Raw genomic sequence first — 17034 nt, 5'->3', positions numbered from 1 at the left:
GGGGGGGGGGGGGGGCGGTGAGAGAGAAACGCATTATGACGAGGCGCGAAGCGTGGCCGTAGAGTCAGTAAATCATGTTCTATTGGATAATTACGGCTTAATGGAATCTGTCGCGGTTTCCAGTGGTGCACGCGATAACTGCCGCGTGTAACGTGTCACTTTTTTTTTCTTTGCCTGAAAGCTCCAACCGGTAAGGAAGTAAATATGAGAATTGATGGTTTTTTTTTCATTTATGGAATTTTTTGTATGATATTTTTTTTCAATACGTAAGTCTGTTATCATATTACGAGATTCGACGTCTTTGGCTACGCTTCGTCTTTGTCGCTATTTTAACCCTTACTTTGCCTTTCATAGGCCCTTTGGCTCCTCGACGTCTATAATCATCCCCCCGTACCTCGGGCAACTACGTCAATTAAACTCGGCCGAGCTGCACCACTGCAATTTCATTGACCTGCTCGCGACACACATGCCGGCCCACACTGCCCCACGCTGCAATTTCCTACAGCGTCCATTGTGAACGACGCATAACGACGCTCGAACTTATTGGTCTACGTATCGAGCGAGTTAGGTTGTTTAAAAAAGCGATTGGCCATTGACGCTGGTTCGCGAGTCGCGTTAAAGCGCTGCTCCTTTATAGCGCTGGATATTGTCAGTAGTGAGTATAAGACGAAGAGAGGAAAGATATAAGATATTATAACGGTACAAAATGAGTGATCGAGGCTCGTCGGTATGACGAAGCATTTAAAATTGGTCTAAAACGATTAACAGGAAGAGCGCGACTCTGTCGTTGGAAATCGCCCACGCTCTGGCAAACTTGTATGGTGCCAACGTTTGAGATACCGAATATGCAACCGACGTCGCGCATCTCGCTCCAGTCCGTGTTCTCTTCTAATTAGCCAAGATTCCGAGCGGCACTGCTGGAGCAATTTCTGCCAATTGGTGCTCGCCGTACCGCCGACCCCCCCGACGCTGCTCCGTCGCGACGCGATACACGATACGATACGATACGATAGAATGAATTCCACTGGAGTATAGTGTTTCGTTGATTATGCAGCGACTCCGCTAGGTAATTCCCCTCGTTTGACAGAGAGTACTGCCGTTCCTGTTGTCGTGGTCCGGGGTTCGCCGCTACTCTTATTGCTGAGCTTGTAATCCCGTCCCAGGAACAATGTCGTACTGTGATTAGATAAAGGCTAGTATAACTAATTAAAGTTAAGGAAGCACGGACTCACCGAAAATTCGAACACGGATGAATGACCCAATGACCAGCAGCTTTCTGTCGTATTCGTTCCTTCATCAGAGCCTTCTTGCTGCCAAATAGTTTCATGGCAAGCTTGTTGTCCGTGGGCTGGAACAGAGCTTGCAGCTGGTTCTTGAGGAAGCTCTGTTTGACTTCCTGTCCCGGTATCCCAGGACCCAGCTCCTCCTTCGGGGTCCCGTACAGGGAGACATCGTCCACCCCGAAGTGGACCTTACCGCTTCCCTTGTAATTCATCTCGTTGCCTGAGAAAGAGAATGAGGTCAGAGCCAGGGTGTCAAGGTCAATTGACTTTCAGGTATACTCAAATCGTGATCTATCTGGGATCGACTTTGAATGGGGTTGAAGAAAGAGTAAAGAAAGAATATTGGCTTACCGGTATCGCCAAGGAAATCGGTAATAAGTAGAGTCTCGTCGTCTAGTGCTGTGACGAGGCTGTCGGTGCACGTGTTGGTGTTCTCGATGCTGATCTTGATGCTGTCATCCTTGTTCAGCCGCGGATAATTGTTCGCGGCGGGATTGTTCCCAACGTGGCAGTTGTTGTTGTTGTTGTATAGATTGCTGTTGTTGTTGTTGCCGTAATGGTAGCTGCTGTTGTTGTAATTGTTGTTGTGCACGTGACTCGTGCTGCTGACCAGGACGTTGTTGTTGTTCTGCTGTCCAAGATTGTGATGCGGCGACCTGACGGACTCTGTGCTGCTGGTGTGGAGCCCGATACCAGTGGTGGTCCTTCCGTTCACCAGCCGAAGACTAGGCGCCCTTCTTCCTCCTCCTCCGACCCCGCCACCACCGACGCCACCCCCAGCGCCAGCGCTACCGCCACCTGGACCAACGCCGCCACCGCCAGCGGCACCACAGACTGATATGGCACGGCCGCCACCTCCGCCGCCTTCGCCCTCCCTGCAAGAATTAAGGTACAACAGGTTATATCTGACACTTCGGGCCACCAGACACTTTTCATACTCGGAGACGGAAAATTGTTTTAGGTCGCCGCCGAAGGTTAATGCTGGACGGTTGCGGTACAAAGACAGCGACGAACAAAACGCAAATTGTCACAAAGAGACGCGAGAGCTACTGGCGCGTCATGAGAGGAGCTTACAGCGACAGAAAACAATGCTACGTGGACGTACGCGGTTTTTGTCTGTTTTATCACGGGATCCAAATTTAGAGACAAAAAACAGTGGAGAAAATGCATCCCGACAGTGACGCGTGTGTCGTACTGTCTTTTGGAGGTTAGGAACGTTAAATGCATTCCGTATGAATTATTATGCATGCATAAGTGCACAGTCTAAACTGCATGCGTGCGTGCTCTGCTGCTGACTCCTGCGTTTATACGTGCTATGTATGCACGGTGGTTCCGACACCAAGTTCGTACTGTTAACCGTACGTGGTAGTAACCTACACACGGAACCAACCTCCAGCTGGCACTACAGTCTATTTAAAGAATCCTCCCGGTTGCAGCTTAAACTAAGAGGAGACCTGAGGTTCTCTTGAAAGTCACGAGGATGAGAGTCAAGGTTCACTTTCGATCGTCCCTCTAACCTATACCAACCGTACTGTCCCGTCCGACCGAAACAGCTGGCTACATCCAATCAGTCGAGAGGCTGGACTGGACCAGGCCGAGGATACGTTCTCTTACTCTCACTCTTATTTTTACAAGTACCCATAGTCCTGCTACTTCTACTCGTGCTTCCTCGCTCTGGGCTCACTTGTATTAATACGCCTCTCTGTCTCCTCGGGAAGCGTCGGGACGCCCTGAAGCTACGGATGCTGCTGCTAGATCGCTAGCCACTCGGGGCAACCCTGGTCCATGAACCCTAGGCATCTTGAGTGCCGCGTGAGGAGTTTTAGAGGGGAAGAAAAATATAAAAAAACGGTCGACATACCAGACGAGGGCAGAGAGGGAGGAAGAAAAAATATTGTGATATTCTCAAGCGCAGCTGTGACGCGCTCCAATGTCAGCGTGCCAATTAAAAATGAACGCCTGCTTAGCGGGCGGCCTTATTAAATCCTCTCTGCTGCCTGGTAGAACCCCTGACTATCTAGAGCAGATAACACTAGGGGTACTTGGGTACGTAACCGTGTTTCTTTCTCTTTTTGGATTATCAGCGATACGACCTATCGACGTCAGTGCTGCCAATTTCAGTCAGCTAAGTTGGGCGTCGATTGCTTCCGCGCCAAATGAAATTGACACTTTTCTAGGTTATGGTATGTCGCGAAGGGCCGTTCAAATATTTTTCAAGCTAGATAACGACCTGGAGATTGTCACATAAAGAAATGTCTGTAACAAGTCCAGTATAATATATCTTGATATATTGTCACGTCTGTCAGTCTGGCGTGAATTTTTGAATCGAGAAGAAAATTCGAGGCGTTTACGAAATTTTTCATGAGAATTCTTAGAATGTTGGAACACTCGGATTTCCCTATGTCGTAATTACGTGGAATTCGAGGAAATTTATCGACTTCGATATATCATACCAGCATTGCCAGTCCTTTACGGTTATGACATTTTCCGATTTTGTAATTATTAATTTATTTCTACCTGTCCGATAACTTCAGTCAAAGCTAATTAAACAACTCGCACTTAATTCATTTAGCCTATCCATTTGCATTTTTATATGCAACGTTATTAACATCATCTGCGTAGCAATGCTGGTCGAAGATTCCTGACTATGAATCAATACGTGTGTTAATAATTATGATGCTTACCGAGTATTAGAAACAGCGTGTACAAGATGTCAAGCAATGATACGTAAAAATTCCACAAATTGAAAATTCAGCTTCTCTCCACTTCCTCGTCCACTTTCTGTACCACCAGACTCTCCTTCACACTTCACCACCCTCGATAACACTCTCACTCACTTATCGCGACGCTATCATATTTTAAGAGGACAATTTAAAGAAAAAACACTTTTCATATAGACAAAACAAGATTGTCTAGCTCGCACGTTTCATGGTTCGCGTACTACTAATCACTACGATATTTCTATGGACTGACTAAATAAGTACCTCGTCGTTCGCTATCAATCCCTGCGACTTTGTCGGGGAGGAATTATTTATAAAATTTGCAGACCTGTCAAAGACACCCGGTAACCTCTTAATGGCTTCTAAAACCAGTCAAAGCTGACAATAGATGTTTGTAACGGGTCGAACAAATTGAATTGACAAGCCGGTACACGAACGTCAATCGAACGATCGACTTGATCGATCGACCGATCGAACAGTCTGAACGACTGACTTTACTGATTTAATGATAGACTGACTCACTGACAGTAAGACCGCTTGACTGACTGACTGACTGTGAAGCAAAGCTGGAGAGTTTGTCTGGCAGAGGCCTCCGTTCACGGCGCATGGAGCGGGGAGCGATTCAGCCAACCAACCAACCCGACACACACGTATATACACATAAATAGAAACACGTTCGGAAAGAGACAGAGCGAGAGAGGAATATAAACTAGGAATAGAGAATGAGTGCGACAGGATACGGGTACAAACTCCTTACGACAGACATCCTCCATCCTGGAACGCAGGAACGAACTCTTGAGAATACTTGGATCTTTTTTATTGTTTAAACACTTTTTTTTTTAGAAAATCAACTTTCCGAACCCAAGTACGAGTTTAAGTGCTGCGAGTCCTAACAAGCACCAGATTCCCAGTCCTTCTAAATCGTTCTGCCGGATGTGTGGCAATCGGGTATACGGTGGGCATATTTTGAATTTACGAAACTTAAGACGAAAAACGGTTGCTGTGTTTTAAAATGATGCAACGAAGTTCGAGGAATATTTTTAAACAAGCAATTACGAATTACGACTTGACGAACTATTAATGGATCGGTATACAAATGTCGTAGCTACTTATTATTAGGATGTGGATACACCTTGAGGTCAGAGGTTAAAACAATCTTACCTAAAGGTTATCAGCCTCCGGTTGCAGAAATAGATTCGCGTCGCGTCTCCTTTACGACGTTCGATCGGTATATAAGTAATTCACGATGTAAAGCCAAATTCTCATGTACGCATTAAAACATCCGAAGAGTCGCGTGATACAAAAATATGAGAGTCTTCTCGTAACTTCAGATCCGTTCTAATGAAGCGATTAACTCCGACGCAGTCGCCCCGAGTTTCCGAGCAAAAGTCAATTTGCTTAATCGCGGACTCCTGCCGTCGTCTCTCGATCGACGTTAATTGGCTCCGTCAAATAATTTGAATATCTTGCGTTTTCTTACGTCAATCCGTCGCGACTCGTTATATTTTCACACTCGACCAATTTCACTCGTCGGTTTTACCAATTTTTTCCCACTAACACGGTGAAAGGGAGGAGAGAGAAAGAGAGGCAGAGTCGCACCTAGCGAAAGTAATTCTTTTCAATAAATAATTGACAATATCGTTATTACTTCCTCATTCGATTTCCTCCTTTCTAACGAACATCATCCCCTTCCCTCTCGTTCTCATCCTCGTGCCGGCTCTTCGTCACTAATTACAAATATATGTAACGCTCTAATCCACGGCTTAGAGGAGGCACACTAAAACTGCTAATTGCAGCCTATTACCAATTACGACTGTTGTAAAGACTGGCCAGGGCCCCGTAGACACTAAGTGAAGGTGGAGTTTGCAAATGTCGGAGGATTCGCTTACTGCACCGTAAGGAAGTTCCTTGATCGATTCCGAGCCGAATGTACGTATCTGACCCGAGAAGCGAGGTCGCCATTACGTGCAACAATCTATGCAGGCGTATATAGATATACGTACACGAGGAGTCTAGGATTACGTATAAGAATATCCATGTGCCATATGTACGGATAGGATAGTACAGTGGCGCCCTCATCAGCAATGGGAAATCTAGGTTATCAGATAACAGAACTATTCGCTCGCTGGGTAAAGCCTATTTTCCAAATTGTGCATTAGCTGGGTTACAACCTTTAACCATTTGGGCGACAGCGACTAGAAGTGCTTCTAGTTACCGTACGGAAATAATGAGCGTGACCGCTTGATGGACCCGATGTCGTTTCTTGCGGCCGCAGTTCGTGGCCGATGTCGCGCGCCCCGTGCGGTTCTTTTTGCAAGCAGCAGTGTGAACCTGGTCGAAACGGCTTTGGCGTGTTCGGTACGCGCGAAAAATTGATTTTACACGGTCCTCGCGTACAGCTATGATTTTCTGCGCCCTTGAAGCGTTTGTCCTCAAGTCTCGACTTCCTCAGATAGTATCGCTTACTACGAAGTGTGCGTTAAGCGGTTTGTAGGTACAGTAATGAGAACGGGACTTATGAATGAGAAAAGGAACTAAAAGTACTTAATAGGAAGTGGCACGGTAAATATTCGCTACGTTTTACTCTCTGTGTAACATGTACTTCGGTCGGGTTAGGTTAAACGTCATCATTCTAGGTCGATCTACCGAGAGGTTATGTAGTCGATTGTGTACAGATTACCGTAACGGTATTCCACCCTCGTATAAGAAACTATAACCGGAACTGGTCTATAAGCAGAAAGGAGAGCCAAGAGGACGGCAGGGCCAATTGATTTTTCAAGTTTCTTCGCTGCTGAATAGCCTAACCTCTACGGCAGGTTGCAGATCGATATGTTCCAGGTTGTACGGGCACTTGACTAACCTAACCTACGTAAGCAAAATTGCGATCTCTTTCGACTATCTCTAAATGTATTTTCGGCCTGGCGTTCTCTCGGGGTCAGGGATGCCAACGTTATAACCGTGGGCGGTCAAGGGGTATGTACCCGGACTACACGGAAGTTGGAGTGGCTCCGGAGGGAGGAGCTAAATTCAGAGATCAATACGAGAAAAGCATGACACGCGCTTGTGAAACCACGGCAGAGCGATCGACGATTCAGAATGCGACAACTTGTCTAGATCGATCCAACTTTCTGTCGTGCCTGTGAAAAGAAAGGAAAGGTCAGGCTGTCAATGAGCATAGGTGAAAGTTAGACAGAGACACTTAATAACAATAGGACTACATACTGTCCCACTAGTTGGCAATTGGTACTGGGGTTTCATTTCAGGTGACAGCTGACACAGAAGGAAAGAATATAAAAAACTGGAAAGTTTCCATATACATTTATCACTGTTGTACTACTGACTCCAGCTTATTCTATGGACAGCGTTACTTTATAATTGAGGGTATGGGTGAGTATAAATAATTACCAGGAAAATAATCAACCACTAGAACCAATTCCATAACTGATAGATAATCAATAGTTTCTACAATCTGCTGTTGATAATTTCAGGAGTTGACAATTTCTTGGAAAAATCAAGATATTCTCTATATATCTTCACTATATTCAACAACATTAGCTGCTGCTGGAGTCAGGAGGCAAAGGTCAATTTTTCATAATTAATCATACTTCTGGGACGGAAATTTTCAAACTAACACTGCACGCGGTACATACGCAGCTCGCACAGTCCAGCAGGTATAAATATTTATCGATTCGATTCGGTGGCGACCGGCACGCGTTTGCTTGGTTACATACACATCCATATATATCTACATCCCATATATATAATTCTACCTACCAACCTACCTTCCTATCAACTTATCTATCCTGTCAGCTGACCAACTGACTAGTTGTATCCAGCTTGAATAGTCGGCAATTCAGTCATAATTTGCTCTCTTATTTTTATATCATAGAAACCATCAGGGTCAGGCGGTATTCTCGATAATGTTATTCAGGATCCACCGAACGAATACTTCAGATCAATCATTTAATCAGCAGATCAATCCTTATTCAAAGTGTAATCGAAAGCGTCGGACGGTCAAGCACCAATGAGACGAAGTCTTCAAGCGACATCACGTATGGTCGCACTATTGAAAACGCTTTCGCAAAAGAATAGAGAGGCAGTTTGGTTATAAATACGTGATGGCGATTGGGTTTGGTGGGATTTATGCGGAGTGGAGGGTGGGGAGGATGGTAAAATTTTGTAAGGAGTAGGGAATTTATAGGAATGTGTATGCCAGGTGTATAATATCTACCTACACAATACAAATATATATATATATACACATATAATGATACAAGTTTGTGGAGCAGGTTGCAAAGAGCATTTATTGTATCATGGCGTTGGTATTGCTTGCGCAATGCTTTGGTACAGAGCGTGTAAGAGCGTGAGTGCCATGGCCATTGGGACAACGGAGCGCATAGCCATGAGAGCAAATGTTGTGACACAACACTCCAAAGCACACAGATATTGTGACAGTGCCCACCGGCCGAGGTTGAAAAGCTAGTGTGAGCAGATAATAACTGGATGAATTGCTGGATGATCAACTGAATTAGGTACAGAGAAGAGATGAGTCTATGAGTAAATAGTGAGAAGAAAAATATGTAAAAAATATTAATCAAAGATATTTCGTGAACCAACGATCAAGACTGAAGATCATTATATTATATGCGTACATCAGAGGGTTGTTCTCCTGGATGTTGGTCGGCTGCGTCACGGCCGCCCTTCTAGGACGCCATAGAGCAAATCTTGCCAATCCGTATTTTGTCATCACTTTGTGGGATTTTCTTGATTTCAGGTGAATTCGATTAGAGTCCTTCACTCCGTGGCCTTCTACTTCTTCTCCAAGTTCTTTGCCGCTGCCATCACCGTCTCCTTCTCCTCTGCTACTTGGACCTTCTGCTCATCCACTTTCAACCCCGTTGACCTCCTGTTCTCCCACGTGGACTTCCTCTTTCTTCCTCTCGCCGACAATTACACTAATGCTATTTTATCGACATGCCTGTAAAAAGGTTACACGTTGTCCTCGTGTTTCGACCTCGACCTCGACTTCGACCCTCCTCAAACTCGATCGCTCATTTTTATTTTTCCCCTGGTTGAGAAACTTTCAGGGCGATCATCCGCTCAGGAGATTGGTCAGGATCCTTCGCGTCTTGTTCGCGCACTTCCGTAATATGTTTCTGAATGACATGTTAGATATTTTTTTTTTCCTAGTATCAAAACGAAGGAAACTTTGATGAGTCAATAGTTCTCCATTTGCTAGGGGTCTAATTTTATTTTTAACAAATCCTTTTGCCACGTGTTTGTACTCATGTGACCCATCGCGTGGGACGCAACCTGGACGAGATCGTTAATGTATAAATTTTTCTAGATTTTTGGTAACGACGCCCAAACGAGTAGCGTCTGAGCAGCCTTGATTGACCCAGGCTATGATGAGTTCAGGTGGGCAGCTAATCACATGGAAAGAACACCTAAAGAGGTAAGGATGCCAATAACTATCCAACTCCGATTTAACGATGATGGCGTCCTCTTGATGGTTTAAAGTTTGTTTCTTTTTTTTCCAGTGAATCGCTCACGTAAATTCTTGCCGAGTGTCTCGTTGAGATTCGATGCACGTCACTGGAGAAGTAGTCAGGCGGCACGCCGTCAGTCGAGAGTCGTGAGCCAAGAGTCGAGACGCAAAGAATGTAGATCCGTAAATCGTTCCGCCAATCCGTGGCGGCACTGAGCTTGCGCAATCCGCCCGACTGCCTGGAATAATTCAGTGACTTGATCGGCCTATGGAATCTTGACGTAATGCAAGTTTTAAAAGGCACGCGATGTTGTACATATGCGGACGCATCGATTATGTACGGTCACCGTGTTCTCGTGCCACTGGTCCACCTCGATCGTCTCATCCAAGTTCTCGACCTCGGCCACCTCCTCGTGCACCTCAGAGTAATATGTGACATTCTCCAATTATGATTAATCTCTCTCTTGGTCTTCTTTCGCCACTTTCTCTTCTTCTTGTTCTAACTACTCTTCGTTGGATATGATTGTATCAGTGTTCAGACTTCCATCGTTGAGGTGTTGTTCCAGGAGGTCCGCAGGAACCTGACGAGCTTGAAGCACGCCAGGTTTTTTCTACGTCTCCCACGTAGGCACGGATCGATTTCGTGACCGTCACCGGCGGCGGCTAGGTCACGGGGTGAAAGGGTGGAAAGGCAGGAAGGTGGATATCCAGTAAAGCATAAATGTGCGTCATTGACATGAACATTGGGAACCTTGATTCTTCACGATTAACCGACTGTTTCTGTTCACAGCTCCTGACTCCAAGCACTTTGAGGTCAAGTTTGATTCTGCTGATTGAACTTGACAGTTGACAGTTTCCGGCATATCCGCGACACGCTGGCAAGTCATTCAATCACCGGGTGCCTCCACTTTGTGACTTTTAAGTCCAAAGCCTCTCAGAGGTAGCCATGTTGCTTTTTTGGCTTCTCAACTTCCCTCACTGGCACACACTCTTTCGATCTTTCAGCACTCGAATGACTCTGATGACTTCAGCCAGGCATGTTCCTCCTGGAACATTTTTCTTAATGATCCTGAATCCTCAGGTGTGGCCGGTAGTTCAGCTGGCGTACCGCGACGATCCAAACCCTTCGAGTCAGCCTAGATATTCTCGGGGTATTCGAGGAGCTGCTACTTCGGCGATTGCGCTCTACGCAGACTATGCTACCCCGTGAACAAGGGTGGTTGGTTCCTGTTCTCCTTCCACTCTATCGATCGAGCCTCGTTCCTCCCACGGAAGAAAGAATAGTCGGCAGATCCCATAAATGTCATCATCAAAAATAGCCCAGATCAAGATCCCATCCCATCCCATCATCTTCAAGAAAAAAAATCACAGTACCAGTGAGCAGAAAAAGATATCTCAAACTGTTCTAGAAGTTGATAGAACTTCTGACCTATGAGCTATCGCTCCATTCAACCCTTCATGAGGTATCTGAGCCATCAGCACTAAATTTTCCAAATTTATCAACAATCTTCATAATACCTGCTTTACAATTTCCACCAGATATTTCCTGAACAGATGATCTCTATTCATCTGTTTTTAAATCTGTCCGCTGCGTGGCGCCACTGTCGATCAAACGAGCTCGACCTCGAGCTTCCAAGACGGAATCGTGCTCGAGGCAAGTTCCTCCCTCTCTGGGTACCCTCGCCCTCACCCTTGGTGCTTCGCCCCCAATGAACTCTGACGAAGTGATCGGTACCCGCTGCATGATGGCAGCACTGGCTAACCAGCATAAACGCCAACCACGGCAGGTACATCAACTACGAGTAGCTCGACCGAAGTAACGCCGCAACGTATTGGATCCACCGAGTTCGAATGAGGTAGCACAAATAAAAAATAAAATAAGCGTGTGTTGCCGCAGCCACAAAGTCCAAATAAGTCGTACGTCGGCGCATGAAAAAATAATCACCTCTTGTTCTTCGCTTTTCTTCGTTCCATTTCTTTGCCATTCCAATGTACTTTCTACTCAACTACTCAACTTCTACAATCTATACTCCAACTATCGTAACGAGGTATCGAGCTTCCAGTGAGCAATTCCTCTCAGCCTCCCTACTACCAACAGGCATTCTCTCAATGTCGTTCAAAAACATTTGTAATTGCGCTACGCGATTAATTAATCCCAGGGTCGTTCCCACTTTGCGGCATTCCGAGTAATACTCAAGCATTACTTTTGTACATAGAATAAATACACAACTTACAACGAGAACGGCCAGGAGGTTTCAAGCTTCCGGGACGGAAGTTGCTCGCACTTTGTGCCATTTGGATTCTCGACTCCGTGACAACTGCACCAAACAAACGTTCGTTAGGTTAGGTTAGCCCCGTTACTCAATTACTCCGTTCGACCGTGGGGTTCACTATGATAGGTCCTGATGATAGAAAATTAATGTCATGAAGGAAAGAGCTTACAACTTCCTATTACACAACGTTACAGCATCTGAACGCACGAATGCGTTCAATTCGCTTTTTTTTTCTACAATTCCTAAGGTCTCGACCTCGGTGCAACAAAAAGTTTACAATCTACGAAACCAATTGACCGATGAACCAAATGATCAATGATCCATGCTCGTGTTTGGCTCTAGCTGCTTCTTTTTTTTTTCCAGAAATAATCTCAAGAATCCAGTCGGCCAGTCCCACCACCCACTCACTCCCACACCCGTCACACATGTGTGTCAACGATAACTATACCGGAAGAAGAATCCTCGAGCGATGCTTGTGAAAGCATTGTCTGGCATGGAGTGTGCTTGACCTTCTCCTACATATCGAGTGGGTATGAGCTATGAGCTTGTACGACTTGCGACCTAAAGGCTCTTCTTACCGACCAAGCTACTACATGAGTTATCAGTGAAGGACATCCTTATGCCACATACGTGGGCATGGCTGCCTCTGTTATCCTTTGTCGAGAAAGATCTCTCTCGAAAAATCTCCATTCTATGGACGTGCACGTTATATTATATGTATATAGACGTATTCAGGCATATCACTTGTCATACTGTATATCCACTCATGAAATGCCAATCGGCTCTTTGTTGGCTAGAAGCATACTTAAAACATTTCGAGGTCCACCCAATGAATTTTCTCTCTTTCTCTCTCTCTCTCTCTCTCTCTCTCTCGTTTTTCTTTCTTTTCTCTCTCGCACGAGCGATCTCCCTTGACCCCTTGACCCGGCTCACGACACAACTAGGACATTGCGCCAGTTCGATATATCATCCCCACCCACCCTGTAACCTGGCTTCCTGAACGATCTAACCAGTTGCCATCTGGAAGAGAATGCTTCTCTCCTGCCACCTTTGGGAATCATGCCTGAGGCTGACATCCCTCCCCGCCGATCCTTCTATTTGGCTTCGGAGCTTTTCAAAACATCTTGTTTACTTTGACTCGCTTTCAGCACGCGTGTCTCTGGCTGAAGCGGCAACTGGATTTCTAGTAATAGCCTCGACGCGCGGATGAAGATATTTACTTTTAGGGTTTCCTGTTCATCCGGGAGAGAAACAATACTGACACGGCGATTGTGCATGACGCAACTATGTTATGCGGATTATTGGAGCTGAAAGGACTTACCTTATTCTGCGCAATTGTCGGACGCGTATTACGTTCGCTTGGTGGTACTTTCATGGTACTTTCACCGATTGCCCAATTTCTTTAAGTGACCTGAGTGCCGAGTGTTCGTGCAAATAAATTTGCTATTACGTATCTATACGTATAAGGAGCATCGCTATTTTGAGTTATTACATGCAACTTCAATATATTATATTTTCAGAGTCGCGCGAATCGATATATATATATATATATATATATATATATATATATATATATATCGATTATATTATTGATATCACAGGGTGGTCGAAATATGGCTACATAGTCTGCTTTCTGAGAAATCGTTGGAAATATGGAGTTGACTTTTTCTTTAAATTAAATGAGATAAGAGGGTTGACTATTTTACTTGTAAAAAAATTTCGAGTGCCCCTACATGGAGATAGGGGACACTCATTGTTTTTGAGTGGAGTGCAAATATTAGTTTATTGGTAAAGCTTTTATCAAATTTGATAAAATTTGTTTGCAACATTTTTTTATATGTTAAGTGGTTTTATATTTAATTTGAAAAAAAACATCAATTCGATATAACCGATGATATTGGAAAAAAATTTGCAACACTATTTGGATCACCCAATATATATACGTATAAGGAATGCATGATATAACCTATCTATGTAGATACAATCAATCCAATAAAGAAGAGGAAGAATACGAAGATATTTTTTATAGTTATTAATTGTGAGTGACCCTGGGCCGTAGGACAAGCGAACTGGCCAATTGGTCGACTCGGTGTATAAAAAACCTTTGATTTCTGGGAAAAAGAACGAGTAAAATCGAGTAGAAAACGTGAGAGAGACCGTTCAGACAAGTATATGTCCAGACAATAACAAGAAGACAAGTATAAAATGACTTAATAAAAAAAATTCAAGTAGTAATAATAAAGTGTCATGCAACAGTGTTACAACAATAGATTAATAAAAAAACAAACAGAGCGACTGCGCGTGCGCTTACGTGACAATGACAATGAGTAATATAGTAATAAAAATGCATGTATCTGCGCAATCTCAAGAAGGGGAAATGAGACGGACATAGTAAAGACAAGATAAAAGAGACGAACAGAGATATAGACAAAGATAAATACATAAACAGTAAACTCGTAGGTAATAAAAGAGACAGTCAAGAGAGTGATTGTATAGTGAAAGAAAGAAATAAATAGAGAGAGAGAGAGAGAGAGAGAAAGTGTCAATGTATTCCTACTGTTTTTAGTGTGTGGCGTCGAATGGCCGGACGTCTTGATATTAGTCCAACATCCCTACCAACATAATAACACTGTTATCAGAGTTGTTCGCTGGAGGATGACAAACAAAAATAAAGGTATAACGGGACTGTTGTGCATTGTCTATTTGAAACAACATAACCATAACAAAGTTCCATCAACTTCGGTAAAAATACATCGAGCGATAACGAAGCGATCTGAAAATTGCGTTGGCGGCCATTATGCTGACGTCACTGTGACGTATTACTATCTCAACCACGTCAACCAACTGGAACCTGTACGTATTTATGTATTTTAGTAAAAATCTCGAACATCTGACGAGACTCGACTGAGAAATAAGAGACAGACCGACAGGAGGAAAATGAATCGAGCCTAGTTCCAGTCTCATGCACAGATGGCGACACTGTCGACAAAGTGGATACACGCTAATAGAGTTTGGAGGGCTTTCCGAGATGGCAGCGAGATGCTAACCTCGGCAGAGATGACTGAGATTGGAAACTGTGGTATATTATACGAAGCCAACTCCTGCCACTTCGCCCTTTCTCTCGCTCTGTCTCTCTCGCTCTCCCATTCCTACTCGGCCCATTGCCAAGACGCTGCCAGAGCACTCTTGTATTTCCGCCTCTTCCTCAGCTCCGCTTTCCCACCCCGCTCACCACAACTTTTAGCCACTTCCTCTTAATCTTCCTCTTATTCACGATGAGGTCGTACCACGTACGGCCGTCGCAAAAGCGCCGTGGCACGAGATAGCTACAGGCCAGACATACGGCCTTTTTCCAAGCTAACGGTGGGTGCCCGGAGGGGGAACAGAGAGATTTAGGCCGTTGATTTTAATCGGCTCGAGGGACTCGACCATTCAGCAAAATTCCAGCGAATGCTCGCGGAACTTGGTACGTATGTGGCACAGTGACCTATGACATCACAGTCGGGTCACAGATATATCACAGGAGACTACGTAGGTGGGTTTCGAGGATAATTATTATTATTGTTATTCGATGACTTCAGGATCATGATTCGAGAGAGAGGCAAGAAGGATCCAAGGTGCAAGACTGTGATCGAGGTCGAAAAGATGGCCGCGGGGAGGTGCTGTGGGACCTTGAGCGCAACCCTAGCGCCACACCACTACAATATGGGTCAGTTATCGATTGCACTCCACCCCTCCCCTCCCCCAAGCCCTCTTGCTGCTCTCCTCACCCACGCAATCACATCCCAGCATGGTTCTCTCTTTCTCTCTCCCTCGTCACACATTCATACGGGCTCACTCGTTCTCTTTTGGCTCTTTAAGAATGGCTGCCTGCTCGCAGATTGGCGCTTCGGATATACAACCCGTCATTATCGGTGTAGGCCGGAAGATCATCAACAGTGCGGACTAATGAGTCAATGGGTCAACGGGCCAATGAGGTAAAGGACGCCGAGAGTAATGCCATGGGGGCTGATCGTGAAAGGGGAGCTTTTATAGGGGTTTGAGAACACACGAGGAGGTTATGGCGCGAGAGACTTGGTTCGAGCAGCTGCCAAAAGCTTCGGCGTCCTTTTCATCTGTACGTCGAGACGCTCGAGCGACGTCGAATTAACGACTTTTGTCTTAAGAGCCTAGTCGAGGATGGATTCTTGGACTTAGATTTTGACTGAAAGGTTCGTGACGAGTTGATGACGACATTGAATTAAAGAAAATTGATGGGGGAGGCACATATGTTGTTACTCTACTTTGGGGTTACTGCTTTTTCTTTTTTCTTGATATTTAGCAATTCCAAATTTTTTAGTAGACAGGGAGAGGGGAGAGAGAGAGAGAGAGAGAGAGAGAGAGAGAGAGAGAGAGAGACAGTCGGTACCACGTGTCAACAGTATTTAAATTTTGGATCGATCTAATGAAAAATTAATTTATCGATCTTCTGATTGAACAATCGAATGAAAATGTCTGCGATCAATTAAAGACGGGTGATTATTGATTTTTGGATAATGCGATAAGGATTTACGAACACTAGCGTTCACTATTGCTAAATTATAGCTCAGCCTTGTAATTACACGTAGACACGTGTGCCCATGTTCAGGCGAATTTTTGCTAAGCTGTTTTTATATTTATTTTAGTTTTCGAAATGTGAATACTACCCACACTAATAGCGACAATAACAATGACTGACACGTATTACGGTAATGCATGCGCGCGTAACCGTGGACGGTGCTACGTATTCAGGATTTGAATTTTTTTGTTCCCAAAGCTTCCGGCAGAAAACCGACAAAAAAGCCAACGGCTAAGCGTTTCTTTCATCCCTCGGAGGTGTCTCCAAGGTTTTAAGTGCGATCGATTAAATTCGCTCCAGCAAAAAAGAATAGCCGAGGGCACGGATGCATTGTTTCGCGGTGAAAAGGGACAAAAAAAAAGGGTGGAAAAAATGTGAAAAATAAAAAACAGGAAACCGTGTGAAACGAAAGAAAAAAAAGAAGACCCGAAGAAGCGATCAGATCCGAGGATCAAGATAAAAACGTGAAAAGTGCGTAACGCGTGTGCGACACGTGTGTAGATATATTTCCGTGTGAAAGCAGGACTGGTAACATATAGAGGTAAGGATGACCTAACCTAACGTTAAGATGCGATACGTCCTGTGCATCTCTATGTACACATATGTAGAGATGCAGATGCAACGTAGAGTCGGCAAGTAAGGTAAACACGATAATAAAGATAAAAGAAAACTC

General features: G+C 44.6%; 1 protein-coding gene and 1 long non-coding RNA gene across 25 annotated transcripts in view; one reads left to right on the top strand and one right to left on the bottom strand.

Moving 5' to 3' along the window:
• Positions 1–17034, bottom strand: part of LOC107268607 (potassium/sodium hyperpolarization-activated cyclic nucleotide-gated channel 3) — a 41675-nt gene that overhangs the window by 21293 nt on the left and 3348 nt on the right. For 8 of the 11 annotated variants that reach the window (XM_025085875.1, XM_025085874.1, XM_015741558.2 and 5 more), the window contains exons 3-5: positions 11726–11809; positions 1635–2158; positions 1233–1503 (exon numbers count right to left, since the gene is read on the bottom strand). In XM_025085875.1, coding sequence (XP_024941643.1) covers positions 1233–1503; positions 1635–2158; positions 11726–11809 — 879 coding nt within the window. Of the gene's footprint in view, positions 1–1232; positions 1504–1634; positions 2159–5807; positions 5981–8655; positions 9353–11725; positions 11810–17034 lie in introns of those variants that run through there. The other 3 variants (XM_025085873.1, XM_025085871.1, XM_025085872.1) reach the window with 3 other exon arrangements.
• LOC107268611 lies at positions 6095–17030 on the top strand. 14 transcript variants are annotated; one of them, XR_003059950.1, is made up of 12 exons: positions 6095–6565; positions 6640–7390; positions 7492–7674; positions 8293–8535; positions 8628–8777; positions 9351–9458; positions 9544–10954; positions 11031–11347; positions 12128–14224; positions 14331–15230; positions 15346–15473; positions 15626–17030. It is a non-coding gene; the product is annotated as an uncharacterized LOC107268611 (long non-coding RNA). The 14 variants fall into 14 exon arrangements; XR_003059941.1 differs by having other exon boundaries at positions 9351–10954; XR_003059948.1 differs by lacking the exons at positions 8293–8535; positions 8628–8777 and having other exon boundaries at positions 6640–6841; positions 6943–7390; positions 9351–10954.

The sequence above is a fragment of the Cephus cinctus genome, unplaced genomic scaffold, assembly GCF_000341935.2.
Source record: "Cephus cinctus unplaced genomic scaffold, Ccin1 Ccin1_scaffold0566, whole genome shotgun sequence".
Lineage (NCBI taxonomy): Eukaryota > Metazoa > Arthropoda > Insecta > Hymenoptera > Cephidae > Cephus > Cephus cinctus.
The sequence above is the reverse complement of the archived record's forward strand: the minus strand, read 5'-3'. Positions and strand labels throughout refer to the sequence as shown.